This window comes from Brachyistius frenatus, unplaced genomic scaffold (assembly GCF_029030835.1).
Source record: "Brachyistius frenatus isolate BFR_SWC_R1_liver_20210118 unplaced genomic scaffold, ASM2903083v1 Contig_33, whole genome shotgun sequence".
Taxonomy (NCBI): Eukaryota; Metazoa; Chordata; class Actinopteri; family Embiotocidae; genus Brachyistius; species Brachyistius frenatus.
In genome coordinates, this window is record NW_027210632.1 from 3,443,351 (window position 1) to 3,455,895 (window position 12,545).

General features: G+C 41.7%; 1 protein-coding gene across 5 annotated transcripts in view; it reads right to left on the reverse strand.

The window, feature by feature from the left end:
* Window positions 1-12,545, reverse strand: part of dgki (diacylglycerol kinase, iota) — a 62,779-nt gene that overhangs the window by 5,815 nt on the left and 44,419 nt on the right. For 2 of the 5 annotated variants that reach the window (XM_069700380.1, XM_069700379.1), the window contains exons 15-33: window positions 11,963-12,041; window positions 11,611-11,666; window positions 10,718-10,780; window positions 9,654-9,727; window positions 9,203-9,314; window positions 9,002-9,088; window positions 8,588-8,700; window positions 7,363-7,425; window positions 5,728-5,828; window positions 5,222-5,301; window positions 4,897-4,941; window positions 4,320-4,389; window positions 3,733-3,773; window positions 3,510-3,634; window positions 2,797-2,822; window positions 1,643-1,680; window positions 771-891; window positions 524-560; window positions 150-249 (exon numbers count right to left, since the gene is read on the reverse strand). In XM_069700380.1, coding sequence (XP_069556481.1) covers window positions 150-249; window positions 524-560; window positions 771-891; window positions 1,643-1,680; window positions 2,797-2,822; window positions 3,510-3,634; window positions 3,733-3,773; window positions 4,320-4,389; window positions 4,897-4,941; window positions 5,222-5,301; window positions 5,728-5,828; window positions 7,363-7,425; window positions 8,588-8,700; window positions 9,002-9,088; window positions 9,203-9,314; window positions 9,654-9,727; window positions 10,718-10,780; window positions 11,611-11,666; window positions 11,963-12,041 — 1,431 coding nt within the window. The remainder of the gene's footprint in view (window positions 1-149; window positions 250-523; window positions 561-770; window positions 892-1,642; window positions 1,681-2,796; window positions 2,823-3,509; window positions 3,635-3,732; window positions 3,774-4,319; window positions 4,390-4,896; window positions 4,942-5,221; window positions 5,302-5,727; window positions 5,829-7,362; window positions 7,426-8,587; window positions 8,701-9,001; window positions 9,089-9,202; window positions 9,315-9,653; window positions 9,728-10,717; window positions 10,781-11,610; window positions 11,667-11,962; window positions 12,042-12,545) is intronic. The other 3 variants (XM_069700382.1, XM_069700381.1, XM_069700383.1) reach the window with 3 other exon arrangements.

The following is a 12,545-nucleotide window of genomic DNA, read 5'->3' on the forward strand; positions in this document are numbered from 1 at the left end:
CGACGCCTCCTCGCATTCAACGTGAAACATTCCCGAATATCGAGTTTAAAGGTGACAGGAACAAAGCCTGGAAGTCAAAGGTCAAAGTTCCTTTGTACATTTTCCACCACGTGACTTGCTGGGATTTACAGGAACTGAGTCGGCACTACCTGGAAGTTGGTCTTCTCCAGCGACGCCCCGGCCTCCACCAGCAACCGGCACACAGCGTGCTGCTTCTCCGAGGCGGCTTTGTGCAAGGCGGTCTCCCCTCTACACACACACACACACACACACACACACACACACACACACACACACACACACACACACGAACGTGTGATCTTTGTGTAAAATGTCACAGCTTGTTCATCTTGAAATCAGTGTGGTTGTATTTCGACCACACTGACGTAAAAGTGTCCGTCAAACAGAGAAGAAGCTGACATCGAAGGGAAAACCACGCAGCAGATAAAAGATTGTGTTGTTGCTGTGGAATTTCTCACATTTAAAATTACAAAAAGACACCAAAAAAAAGCAGCTGACTTACTTCTCTTTGTCTGTTAAATCCAGAAGAACCTTTGAGCCTGAGGAGGAGAAACAGGAAAGTTTTTTTGTTTTTTTTTCAACACACAACAAGGATGATTTAAATAAAACACACATTTAAAAAGACCTCTTTTATACACTACCTGTTTATTGATGGTTTATAGCGGTAAAACAACATGTTTACCTTTCAGTACTTTGTTTACAGTAATAAATATGAATAAATATAAGTTTACAGCTGCAGAGGTTCTCACCTCGCTGCAGGATGAGGCTGACCAGGTCCGTGTGTCCGTACTGGGCTGCTTTATGTAACGCTGAGCAACCTCCGGAGTCTCTGACCAACAGACTGATGCCTCGGTGCACACACTCTGACACCTGCACAAGAACAGGATTCAGTATTTCCTATAAAACAGGGACAATTCAAAGGAAGCTCTTATTTGTAGCGTCAGTTTTAAAGCGTAAATTCACACTGAACTAACCGAGTCTTTCCAACAATGAAAATAATGTAATTTATTTGAATTGTTAAAAAAAGGTGTTCCTCCTGTATTTCTTCTTGTTCTTAAACACTTCTCTTGTGTTTATGTAAAACAACCCAGAAGCCGATTTCCCCCAAAATCATTATAAGACTAAAATGATAATAAAATCCATCTCGTGAGTCGTCTTAAGCTTCAGACGCGTTTTCCCCAAACGAATTGAAAACTGAGCTGGAAAAGAAGCTCTAAAACCTGCAGAAGGAACCTCAAGCTTCAGGTTTTACAGACGTTTTGGTTCATTTTTACATCTGTACCTTCTGTTGATCGACGTTTGATGTCAAATATGAAAGTTGACATGATGAAATAAAGCTAAACTCTGACAGAAAATGTCAGAACACGATCTGATCTCCATCTTGTCACATGACACTCTCTTTTGTTTTTCACTACTGCTGCCACTTTTCTTCTTAATCAACCCTTTAACATTTCTTCTTTTTTTTTTTACAGGTGAAAGAGGCGCTGAACAGATTTTCAGACTTTGTGAAGGCGAGATTATTCGGAAGCGAAACGCCGACACGAACGGGTGAAGCAGGTTTTAATTAGGACACATTTTATTCCCTGACAGTCGGTCAGCGGTCCATGTGAGTGCACTTTACCATCGGAAGATCCCCCGACGTGGCGGCAGTCAGCAGCGCTGTAAACACACACACACCACACACACACACACACACACACACACACACACACGGTGTGAGATCACCTTTGACTGGAAAAACATCTTCCTGTCAGCTGATGATGACAAAGGCTGCAGAAAGTTAGTCAAACTACACACCAATAAAATAGGTGCTGAAGTTTTTAAACTGGATTTGTTTGTTGTTTTTGTGCCAAACAAATCAGCTGCTAAAAGTGAGCCATTGTTTTTCAAGATAAAAGGGACAGAACTGAAAGTTGCTGCAGCAGGTACACCTCCCCTTTCAGTTTCACTTCCCTATAAATGCAGCATCTGTGTGTGTGTGTGTGTGTGTGTGTGTGTGTGTGTGTGTGTGTGTGTGTGTGTGTGTGTGTGTGTGTGTGTGTGTGTGTGTGTGTGTGTGTGTGTGTGTGTGTGTGTGTGTGTGTGTGTGTGGTGTGTTAGAAGCATTTATGGACCAGGACGTCCAAATAAATACACAGCAAGTTTTCACATCTAGTGCGTCTGCAGGGGACAGAAAACCAGACTGAAAAATAAAGCGTCATAAACAAACTACTTCTGTCTGAATACGACTTTTTGGGAGATTGTAAATCGGCAGAACATGAAAATACAGCAGTGCGTTGTTAAAGAGAGTTTAAACTGAAAGTGGCTGGAACCCAAACGGTGAGAGGATAAGGAACGACGGGTGCTTTTAACGGGAGATTCCCAGGAACTCCAGTGACTCATTACCTCCCGCAGAAACATCACAGTCAGCTGCTCCTGATTTTCTAGAACAAGTCCAGACACGTCGAAGGACATTACTGTTCTGAACTCTACCAGACTGAACATTTATGAGACTTAAACCAGTTTAAACGGCCAACGTCTGAAACAGCTGACTCGGCATTAAATGACAATTTTCAAAGACACACAGTACCTGACGTATGACGTGATGTAACTAAAAGTGCCATTTGTTCACAAGGAAATAAGCAAATATCATCTTTCTGAAAAGCACATGTTGTATGTACTGTGTGTGTGTGTGTGTGTGTGTGTGTGTGTGTGTGTGTGTGTGTGTGTGTGTGTGTGTGTGTGTGTGTGTGTGTGTGTGTGTGTGTGTGTGTGTGTGTGTGTGTGTGCATGTACCTTGTTCCTCAGCTGTGAGAGGAGTACTGCAAATAGAAATCAAAAAGGAAATGAATATGTGATCGGCTTATGTAGATAAATCTTTATTTCAGGGCGGCAAGCAGTGATTATTTTTTAATCTATAAAACCACAAAATATTCATAAAACCTGGTGACATTTGCAGCGATTTGTTTATTGATGCGTTTGTTTGTTGATTATAATTAATGCAACTATTTTGACAATTAAAATAATCATGTAAGTAATCATCATTATTCTGGTCTTCAAAAATTTGAGTTGTAGCTTTTTCTTGATTAATTTAGAAAAATGCTTAATACAGCCCAGTGAGATAATTATTATACATTATATTATTATAAAATATTATTTTTCATGTCAGAATCCATTTTTTTCAGCTCCTAAATTAGATTATATCTGCAGTGACAGCATATTAAAAATATCATATATCATTAGGCACGTTTTTTATTATTCAATTTTACATAAAATGTCCCAGTAGCATTTTTAAATATTATAGATATTCAAATTGCAATGATATTGAACAGACAAAAGCAGTGACTCTTGAATGCTTTTTAATTGATTCGCGGATTATCAGGATTAGTTTAATTTTCCTCGATAAAAGCAATACGACAAAACAGAAAACGTGAAGTTCATAAAATATTTCGTCAAAATGTCATTCATATGTCATATTTATTCAGTCATGAAATGAGGTGCTGTCGTACCCAGCGGTCGGTTCCACCACCAGATCGGGCATCCCGGTGGACGCCCCCTGGCTCGCCACGGGTCCTTCGTGGTCCAGGATGAACACCTCGTCCTGACAGATTTCTGTCACAAAGTGGAGGTGCTCCTACAAACACGACGCAGGACGAAAGGATGAGAACAGGAAGGTAAAACTGGACGCAGACTCAGCAGTTCAGGGAGGTTTCACTTGTTGTTTTTAGCTACCTGAGCTTTGTCAATACGATAGAAGCGGTCAGCTGATGTGGCTGCAGAGAAGAAACATTAAATATAAAATAAGATCAAATGAAGTAAACACACCAGACTAAACTGGCTTTTCACTGACGTGCATGTTTTATTATCCCCTGGACGACCTCATAGTGTTTTATTCATCTGGTTTTACTTTGTCATTTTAATACGGTCTCTCACACCAGGAGAAATGCTTTATAAATAAAGTTCTTATAATAATTGTGACACAAATAAAGTTTATCTGAGCATTAAGTGAGACACAAAGATGTTTAAATGTGGACATGACAGACTATAAATAATACAAAGAAACAAAAAATATGTGCTTTAGTCCGAGTATAATATTATCGTGAACCTCTCTGACCCCCTTTAGGATATTTCTGATCAACTATCAGTAACCATAGCAACCATTCAGCCATTGCATATTCTGCATTTCTTTAACAAAATATACATGACTGAGATTTATTTTTCATATAAATTCTATAAAAAGTGTTGTTGTTTTTTCTCTCACTCTGTTTCTAGGTTGTTTTTTTGGTGCATTTGGTGCTTGAAGTGTTTGAGTCACTCACAGTCCAGGAAGCTCCAGTTGGGAGACAGTCGGCTGGTGGAGCTGGTCCGGGGGACGCCTCGGCACTCGTCCTGCAGACAGAGACACAGACGATGTGATCTTTGTCGTCTAGCGATAAACTAAATGTTAAAAAAAAAGGCTTTACGTGGGGGAATTATCAGAGTAAAGACAAAGTGAGAGACAGAGGAGGTATGAAAATAGAGAGGTGTAACTTTAAAGAGTTTCAAGCTGAAGCTGTACAGTAAATAGCAGGACGGAGACAATGAGACAGCGTATCGTGTGTCTTTATAAACTTTAACTGTTCAGACATGTGCGAGGAAGTTATTTTAAAGTGGGTGTCAGCCTGTGAAGACTATTTTACTTCATGTACGAGTTGAATTCTTCATTTTAAGAGACGTAAACGAGCCCAGAGTTCACTGAAACTAAAAAAAAAAGGCATTTTAACCTTTAATCTCTCTCTCTCTCTTTCTCTCTCTGTTCTCAGAGAAACTACCACCACACCTACGAATACAAAAACTACCACGTAATTGTCCAAATGTTTTTCTCCCCTTGCAGAAAGACACCCAAAAGTCATATACCTGGTAGTGCACTCTGTGGCCAGTAGATGGCGCCTGGTGTAAATCCTAGCAAGCACAGCAGACAGGTTTCAAGGTTAACACAGCCAAAGCATTTACATCCACACAAAAAAAAAAACCACTTCCACAGATGTTAAAGTCGGTTAGTGAGCGCACAGCTCGACAGTCCCGGCGGTGGAGGGTCTCATCCGTCTATAAATAGCCGAGAGTGGAGAGGTGACGCCGCGTGGATCATGAAATAATGATGACGAGGAAAGAAATACAGAAGAGCAGGAGAAGCGAGAAAGAACATTTAAACGTGATGAGGATGATGAAGAGGAAGACTCGCCTCTTGTAGTCTGTCGATGTAGAGTCGGCACGTCTCCAGGTCACAGTCCCCCCTCACCACGACGATGCCAACTGGGATGGCTGGAAAAACACACAAACCAACAAGCACACACTTAAGCCATAAAATCTTGGAAAAGGACGTTGACTTTTTCGTCCACTTGGGGGCAGCAGAATCAAGTTTTGAACACAATATGATCAAATCATCACTTCTTAAAATTAGCAGCCTTTTTACTGGACTTATTCTTTTTTTTTAGTTTGGTGACTAATTAATAAAAACAAAAACAAAATTAAATAATGTCTTTAGTTGCTAAATGTGTCACGATAAATGAGGCAGGTAATGTACAGTGTGTTTCAGCAGCTGTGGGCTTAAAAACCAAAATAAAGTGCCGAAAGACACCAAAATGCTGTAATTACGTGAACCATTATTTGCAAGAAAAAGATATTAGAGCCTCTATTTTTTATTATTATTATTATTATTTGACAGATCACACACACAAATTGCCTTACAGATGTCTCGTAGCCGCTCTTTGTCGTACTGCAGCCGGTCGTACTCCTGGAGGCCGATCCGATTCACTCGCAGACGCAGACGATCGGGAACTGCGTGAGGACTGGAGGAGAAAAAAGAAAACCCACACATGTACGTGCACACATACACACGTAATTCAGACATGCCCGAGCACACAATGACCAAAGGCATACATATGCATACGTGCACGCACAGACACACAAACAGACGCACATCACAAAACCAAAAATCTGCAGCATTTTAATTTCTGTTCCGTCTCGTTTCATTGACGCACATCTTGGAACTTTTTTTTTTTTTTTTTTTTTTTAGTTAATTTTTTTTTCGGAGGTTGATTAAAGTCGTAAAAAAAAAAAAAACTCCCTCCGAGAGGACGATATCAGAAGATAACGGGCTCCGCTATCCTCCCGCCACGTGACCCTGATTCTGTGTTTGAGTTTGAGGGCGGGGCCGACACATTTAAAAGTCAATGTTTGTGGGCGTGGATGGAAGTTGGATGAACATCAATGTAAAAAAAAAAAGATGAGAAAAACACTGAAAAATCACAAGCCAGCCTTTTAAAATCTCAAACATGGAAATCTTACCTGGGAAAAAAAAAAAAAAAAAAAAAACACAAAGGGGCGTCACATGAAAGAAGATTAACGTGACTTTCAATTATAGCAAAAGGTAAAAAAAAAAAAAAAAAAAAATGGACAACAGCGGGAGAAACATCGAGACGAGAAGCAGGTGGAGGAGTGGAGAAGCTTCAGCATGCTGCCATACAACTCGCTCTCCCTCTGTCAGTCTGTCAGACCACCGAAGACACAAACGACACGACACGACACAACGGGGTTCGACCAACACGAGCAGCTCATGAAGATTTCAAATGAGTCGGGAACCAATTTAAATTGATCTATTATTGTTTACAGAGAATACGGTAATTTGAGCAGCTTAATGGGTGAATTCTAAAAAAACAAAAAACATGCAAGATATGAAAATATGATCAAATGAACTGCACTTTGAATCTATTGACAGAACAATCATCATCACCTATTAAGTTAACTATTACGTCATTCATCAAACAAAAATGTTGAATATTTGTTCGGAAATTTTGTTGTTGTTTTGTCCATGTTTTGACATTTTATAAACAGAATGTTTCACAGAAATTAAATATTTGATTGCACAATTAAATTTGAAAACATTCACTGCAGCCCTAAAATGAAATATATGGGTACAAAGGTTCATTCATCACATAAAATCAATTCATGTTCTGAAATCCAATGTGGTATTGTAAAAAAAAAAAAATAATCTAAATTATAAAAAGGAAATATAAAAGATTAGAAAATAAATGTGAATTCTGCTCCAAAATGTGAACAATAATTCAATAAATAAAGATTATGAAGCAGAATGAAATAAGTGATTTCATCGTTTCTAAAGTGTTGATTCATGTCATGTGATCATTCAGACTGCATCATATCCATGATGTCAAAGGCAGAAAAAAAAGAGTCTGATTGTAATTAGCCAATCAGATACTGGTCGAACCCGACGGACCAAACATGACAACAACCACAACACAGTCAGTCGCACACATGTGCACAAACACACACCAACATACAGTGACAGAGGGCTGAGGTACTTACACAGAGAAGGAGTCGGGGGGAGCAGAGAGGCGGCGCAGATCAGCTGCACACACCTTCTGAATACTACGGCCGCACACACACACACACACACACACACACACACACGCGCGCGCACACACACACACACACACACACACACACACACGCGCACACACACACACGCGCGCACACACACACAAACAAACAGAAGAGAGGAGGAACGTATGGCGGAGAGGAGAGAAGATGAAGAACAGAGGAAGACAGAAAGAAGGAAAGAGAGAGGAGGAGATGAGATGGAAGAGGAGAGGAGGCAAAAAGAGGAGAAAGAAGGAGAGGAGAGGAGAGGAGAGGAGAGGAGAGGAGAGGAGAGGAGAGGAGAGGAGAGGAGAGGAGAGGAGAGGAGAGGAGAGGAGAGGAGCAATGGAAGACAGAAGGATACGAAAAGAGGAGAGATAAGGAGGAGAGATAAAGAGGAGATGAAGAGGAGAGAAAAAAGGAAACGACAAAGAAGAGAAGGAGAAAAACAAAAGAAGGAGAGAAGGTAAACAAACAAAAAGTAACAAATAATCAAGAAGATCGCAGACGTGTGCCGGAGAGATGAAGAAGAGAAGGAGGACGAGACGAAGAGAGAGAGAGAGAGAGAGAGAGAGAGAGAGAGAGAGAGAGAGAGAGAGAGAGAGAGAGAGAGAGAGAGAGAGAGAGAGAAGAGGAGGAGACAGACGGAGAGAATTCCCAGAGGTAAGTAGACAAACATCGATAGCACAGAGTACAGTCAAGCAGTGACGTTAGACACTGCAGCTACGGCGACTGGTTATTCTCTCCTCCTCTTCCTCGCACACGCACACATTAACGTGGCCCGAGAATAAAACACAGACGTGGAGACGGAGATGTACACGAAGGAGAATCTGCTCTCATCCCTGGAAGAGATCGATAAGCGGTGGGAAGACAAACCCCCCCCCGAGGGTCTCGTTGTTGAGCGGACGACGTTACTCGTCCCTCCTTCGATCGGCGGTTTGTGGCGAGCTGACGAGCGACGTGGGACACGGAGAGGAGCGAACGTCAGCTCCCGCTCAACAGATCGCATGACTCACTCGGTGCAAAGCGGGCTCTTTACAACGCTGCTGGCTTACTTCCTCCGTCTGTGTGTGTGTGTGTGTGTGTGTGTGTGTGTGTGTGTGTGTGTGTGTGTGTGTGTGTGTGTGTGTGTGTGTGTGTGTGTGTGTGTGTGTGTGTGTGTGTGACTCACTCGTTGAGGAGGGGCACAGAGGTGCGTCTCTTGCTCTTCTGGACCATGTTGGCCTGATTTCGGAGGGAGATGCGGAGGGTGGACGGAGCCAGTCGGCACGGCTCGCCGTCGACCTGCGAGAGCAGCAGACGCAGCGTTATACATAATAATAATAATAATAATAACTTTATTTCTATAATGCGTTTCAAAAACAAGTTACAAAGCGCTTTACATTTAAAACACAATATGCAACAGTAAAAAATATAATGAGAAAATACAACAGAAATAAAACGGACAATAAAACAGACAGTCAATCAATAAAATAAATTATAATAAATACATTATTTTGTTTATGTGTATATAAATCTGCGTGTGGTGTTACAGTGGATTCAGTCACTGCGTAATCTTATAGTTGTGACGCCTGAGTGGAATGACCTGGACAGGTACAGTCTTGAAGGTAGTGAGGACGACTTCTCTGCACTGGTGGAGCCTCTCTCCGTGACCTCCGACCTGTAGCGCCGCCTGGTGGACGAAAGGGAGACGTACAGCGTGAGCGTCACGTGAAAGCATAACGTTTGTCCTCTCTGTGCTACTTTTGTTGACATTTTTCCCGCTCCGCCCTCCCGTGGTTCCTACCAGCGAGGCCATGGTGAAGCCGATGACCTCGATGCAGCCGTCGTCGTGGCGCTGCGGTTCGAAGTCTCGATGGTCGCCGGTGTTCCCCCACGGCATGGTGCCAGCACAGTACCTGCACACACACACACAGAGCCCACAGAAGGTCGGGTTCACTTTAACATGTCTCAGGATGTTATTTACGCCGTTTAAAATGATTTTTTTTCTTCTAGTGGGAAACACTTAATAATCCTAATTTGTTTTTTGGTCATGAAAAATGTCAGTCGGATGTTTGGTTTTGCGTAAAATCGGAAATCGAGAACTATGGAAGTCACAATAAAATGAACTACCCTGATTATTAGATCTATTTCTCAAGTTTCTTTCTGTCACTTTGTAAAATCTTTTCCTGTTTGAACGCTGCAGTGAGAATACAACGAGGAGCAGCAGTGTGACACGTCTGTACGTGACCACCTACCTGGGAATGTTCAGAAACACGATGCACTGGAACTTCAGCTCCTGGATCTTTGCAGTCAGATCCGTCCCGTCGCACTGCGAAACACAGACAAACAGTAATTTCTGAAGTCCTTGGATGATTCGTGGCTTCCACATCTCAGTTCTCCGTTTTTGATTTCTTGGTTTCAGTGTTGTTGCCGTTTTATTGTGGCATGAAAAGCAGGTGAAAGGTCCGACTCAGCTCTCTCTACCGGAGTCGTTGCAGCAACAAGAAATGTGGAGAATTATAAATGTGGAGGAGGTGACATTTTCTAAATGTTTATATGGAATAATCCATTTTCATTAAAGAATGCTGGACAATTTTTACAAATTAAGTTGTTCTGCGTTCAGTCTAATAACATTTTTTAATGAATCCTATACTGGACAGGTAACCAATGTGGTGAAATAGGCCCCAACAAATGCACCGTTTCCTCCTGCTTGAGTTAAAAACTACAGCTGTTTTAGAGAAATTTGAACCCATGATCCATTTTTAAAGGTTTACATATTGTATGAAACAACAGATTTGAGGCAGAGAGTCAGAAACAGGGTAGAGAAGTTATAAAATATTAAATATGACATATTGTTGGGTTGCTGCGACTTTTAAAATCCAACAGATGTGTTCTGCTGCCTTCAGGGGATCCACGACTTGGAAAACATCCCAAACAAGGTCAACAGGCTGTGACACTTGATGCTAGTTAGTTTCAGGGTCTGTTAACTGGACAAAACAAAGCTCGTTTTGGCCTCGGGAGTTCGCGTTGGGCATTTTTCACTCTTTTCTGACTCTTTGCCGATGAGAATAATCATCAGAAACGATTGTTAGTCGCTGCTTTAACCCGAGGGACAGATGTCGGGGTCGGTGACGGAGCAGCAGCCCGAGTCGGACTCCAATGCCCTGCTGAAGGACTCTTCAGCACGGCGGACGTTTAAGGATCAGCTGAAGGACGAGCTTTGTAATCAGCCGGCCGACCTGCCGCCCAGACATGTCGACACGGAAACCGATACGGGGCGAGAGAGAGAGAGAGAGTGTGTGTGTGTGTTAACACTCACCACCACTCTGACGTGCTTGGACAAATCCCTGGAGCTCCTCTGGAGGAAATCTGAGAAGGCAGCCTGCACACACACACACACACACACACACACACACACACACACACACACACACACACACACACACACACACACACACACACACACACACACACACACACACACACACACACACACACACACACACACACACACACACACACACAGAGAGAGAGAGCGAAAAGGAGCCAATCAAACAGAATTACAGTTCATTATATTTCCCTCATTAAAAAGAGATAACTCCCCAACATGCTTCCGCTCCAACTCCCACCCATCATTTCTTCCTTCCACCTCCCATCCTTTGCTGAGAATCCGCTGCGTCCGAAAGGCGACAAATTAAAGATCTCTTAAAGCCTGAGATCAGTTTACTTTTTTTTTTTTTTTAAAAACATGATGGATTTCTTATTGAACATTGGTCTTCAATATCTTTAAAATCCAAAGAATAAAAGGTCAAAATTAATTATTGAACACAGGATGATTCTGTTCACTATTGATCAAATATGACCAACCAGTGGACAAGAAGGCACTTATTTCTCTCACTGAAAGATGGACTTTTAATTAAAAAAAAAATTTAAACAGTCCTTTTACTTTGTAAAGACCCTGCAGATATTCTACTTTGTCATAATCTCCTTTCCCCTTGAAGATAGCAGCTCTTCCAGTTCCCCCGGCCCATCATCCTCTTATTGTCTCGTCCCTTAAAGCTTTGACTTAAATCTAGATTTCTTTCGTGGCTCGTCATTAAGGCAGGTAAGACAGTGAAGACGGGAAGTAAAAGTTTGTGCTGCAGAGCTTCTTCTTTTTTTTTTTCCTGTGTGTGAATGTGCGTGTGCAGAAAGTCATGTGGGGCCACTCACTCCTGCATAGAACATCTTGTTGCGGAAGCGACTGTTAAACTTTTCTGGGTTGGCTTCTGGAAAGACACAATCAGAGGAGCAGAGAAGAAGGTGGAGGAGGATACATTAAAATACGTTGAAAAAGACAGTGGAATTAAATATGAAAAGAAGAAAAATACAGAGGCAGAGAAACTCTGACTCATCCCTGCCTGCATGAATGTGTATCTGAATGTTTTAATATTTAATTTTATTCTGCTCATTATTTTTTCACAAGAATGATGCATTAACGGGAGATGGAAGGACCTTAATGGAATATGAATAAGAGTTGATATAGAAAATAAAAATAAAAGACTTTAGAATCATTTTCACGGACCTCTGGACTCGTGGAACTCCAGCGTGACATGAGCATCGAAGCCCAGGCTGAAGTAGTTGTTGAACACATTCAAGGGCAGCTGACGACACGGCAAAAAAAAAAAAAAAAAACATCACAGTGAGACAGTTCGCATAAATATTCACATGGACAGCTCATTGCCTGGTGGAGCCCCGTCTCTGTCCGTCCAGATAGAGAAACTCAGCCCAGCTCAGATTGCTTTTTAAAAAAAAAATTATACGGAGACAAACACACTAAGATTTAACACTTATGAGGACACAATCGACACGTCAGTGGAAACTGCAAAGCATTTTGAGTTGAAAGGTTAATTTGTTGATTTTCTATAATCAAAATGCTATCACGGGGCTGTTTTGGGGTTTCATCTGTTACTGCACATTCAAAGTTGTCGCTTTTCTGCTGCTCTGGTTTCATATTAAAAGGTTTGAAGAAGCAAATCACACAAAGACTTTTATTGTGAGGCGACTACAGGAAGTGCATTTTATGTGAGACAGAAGTCATCAGTGTCAGCGAGCGTCACTGCTATTGTTTGCTTTGTGAACACAGGAAGTGCTTTCCCCCTCCCCTA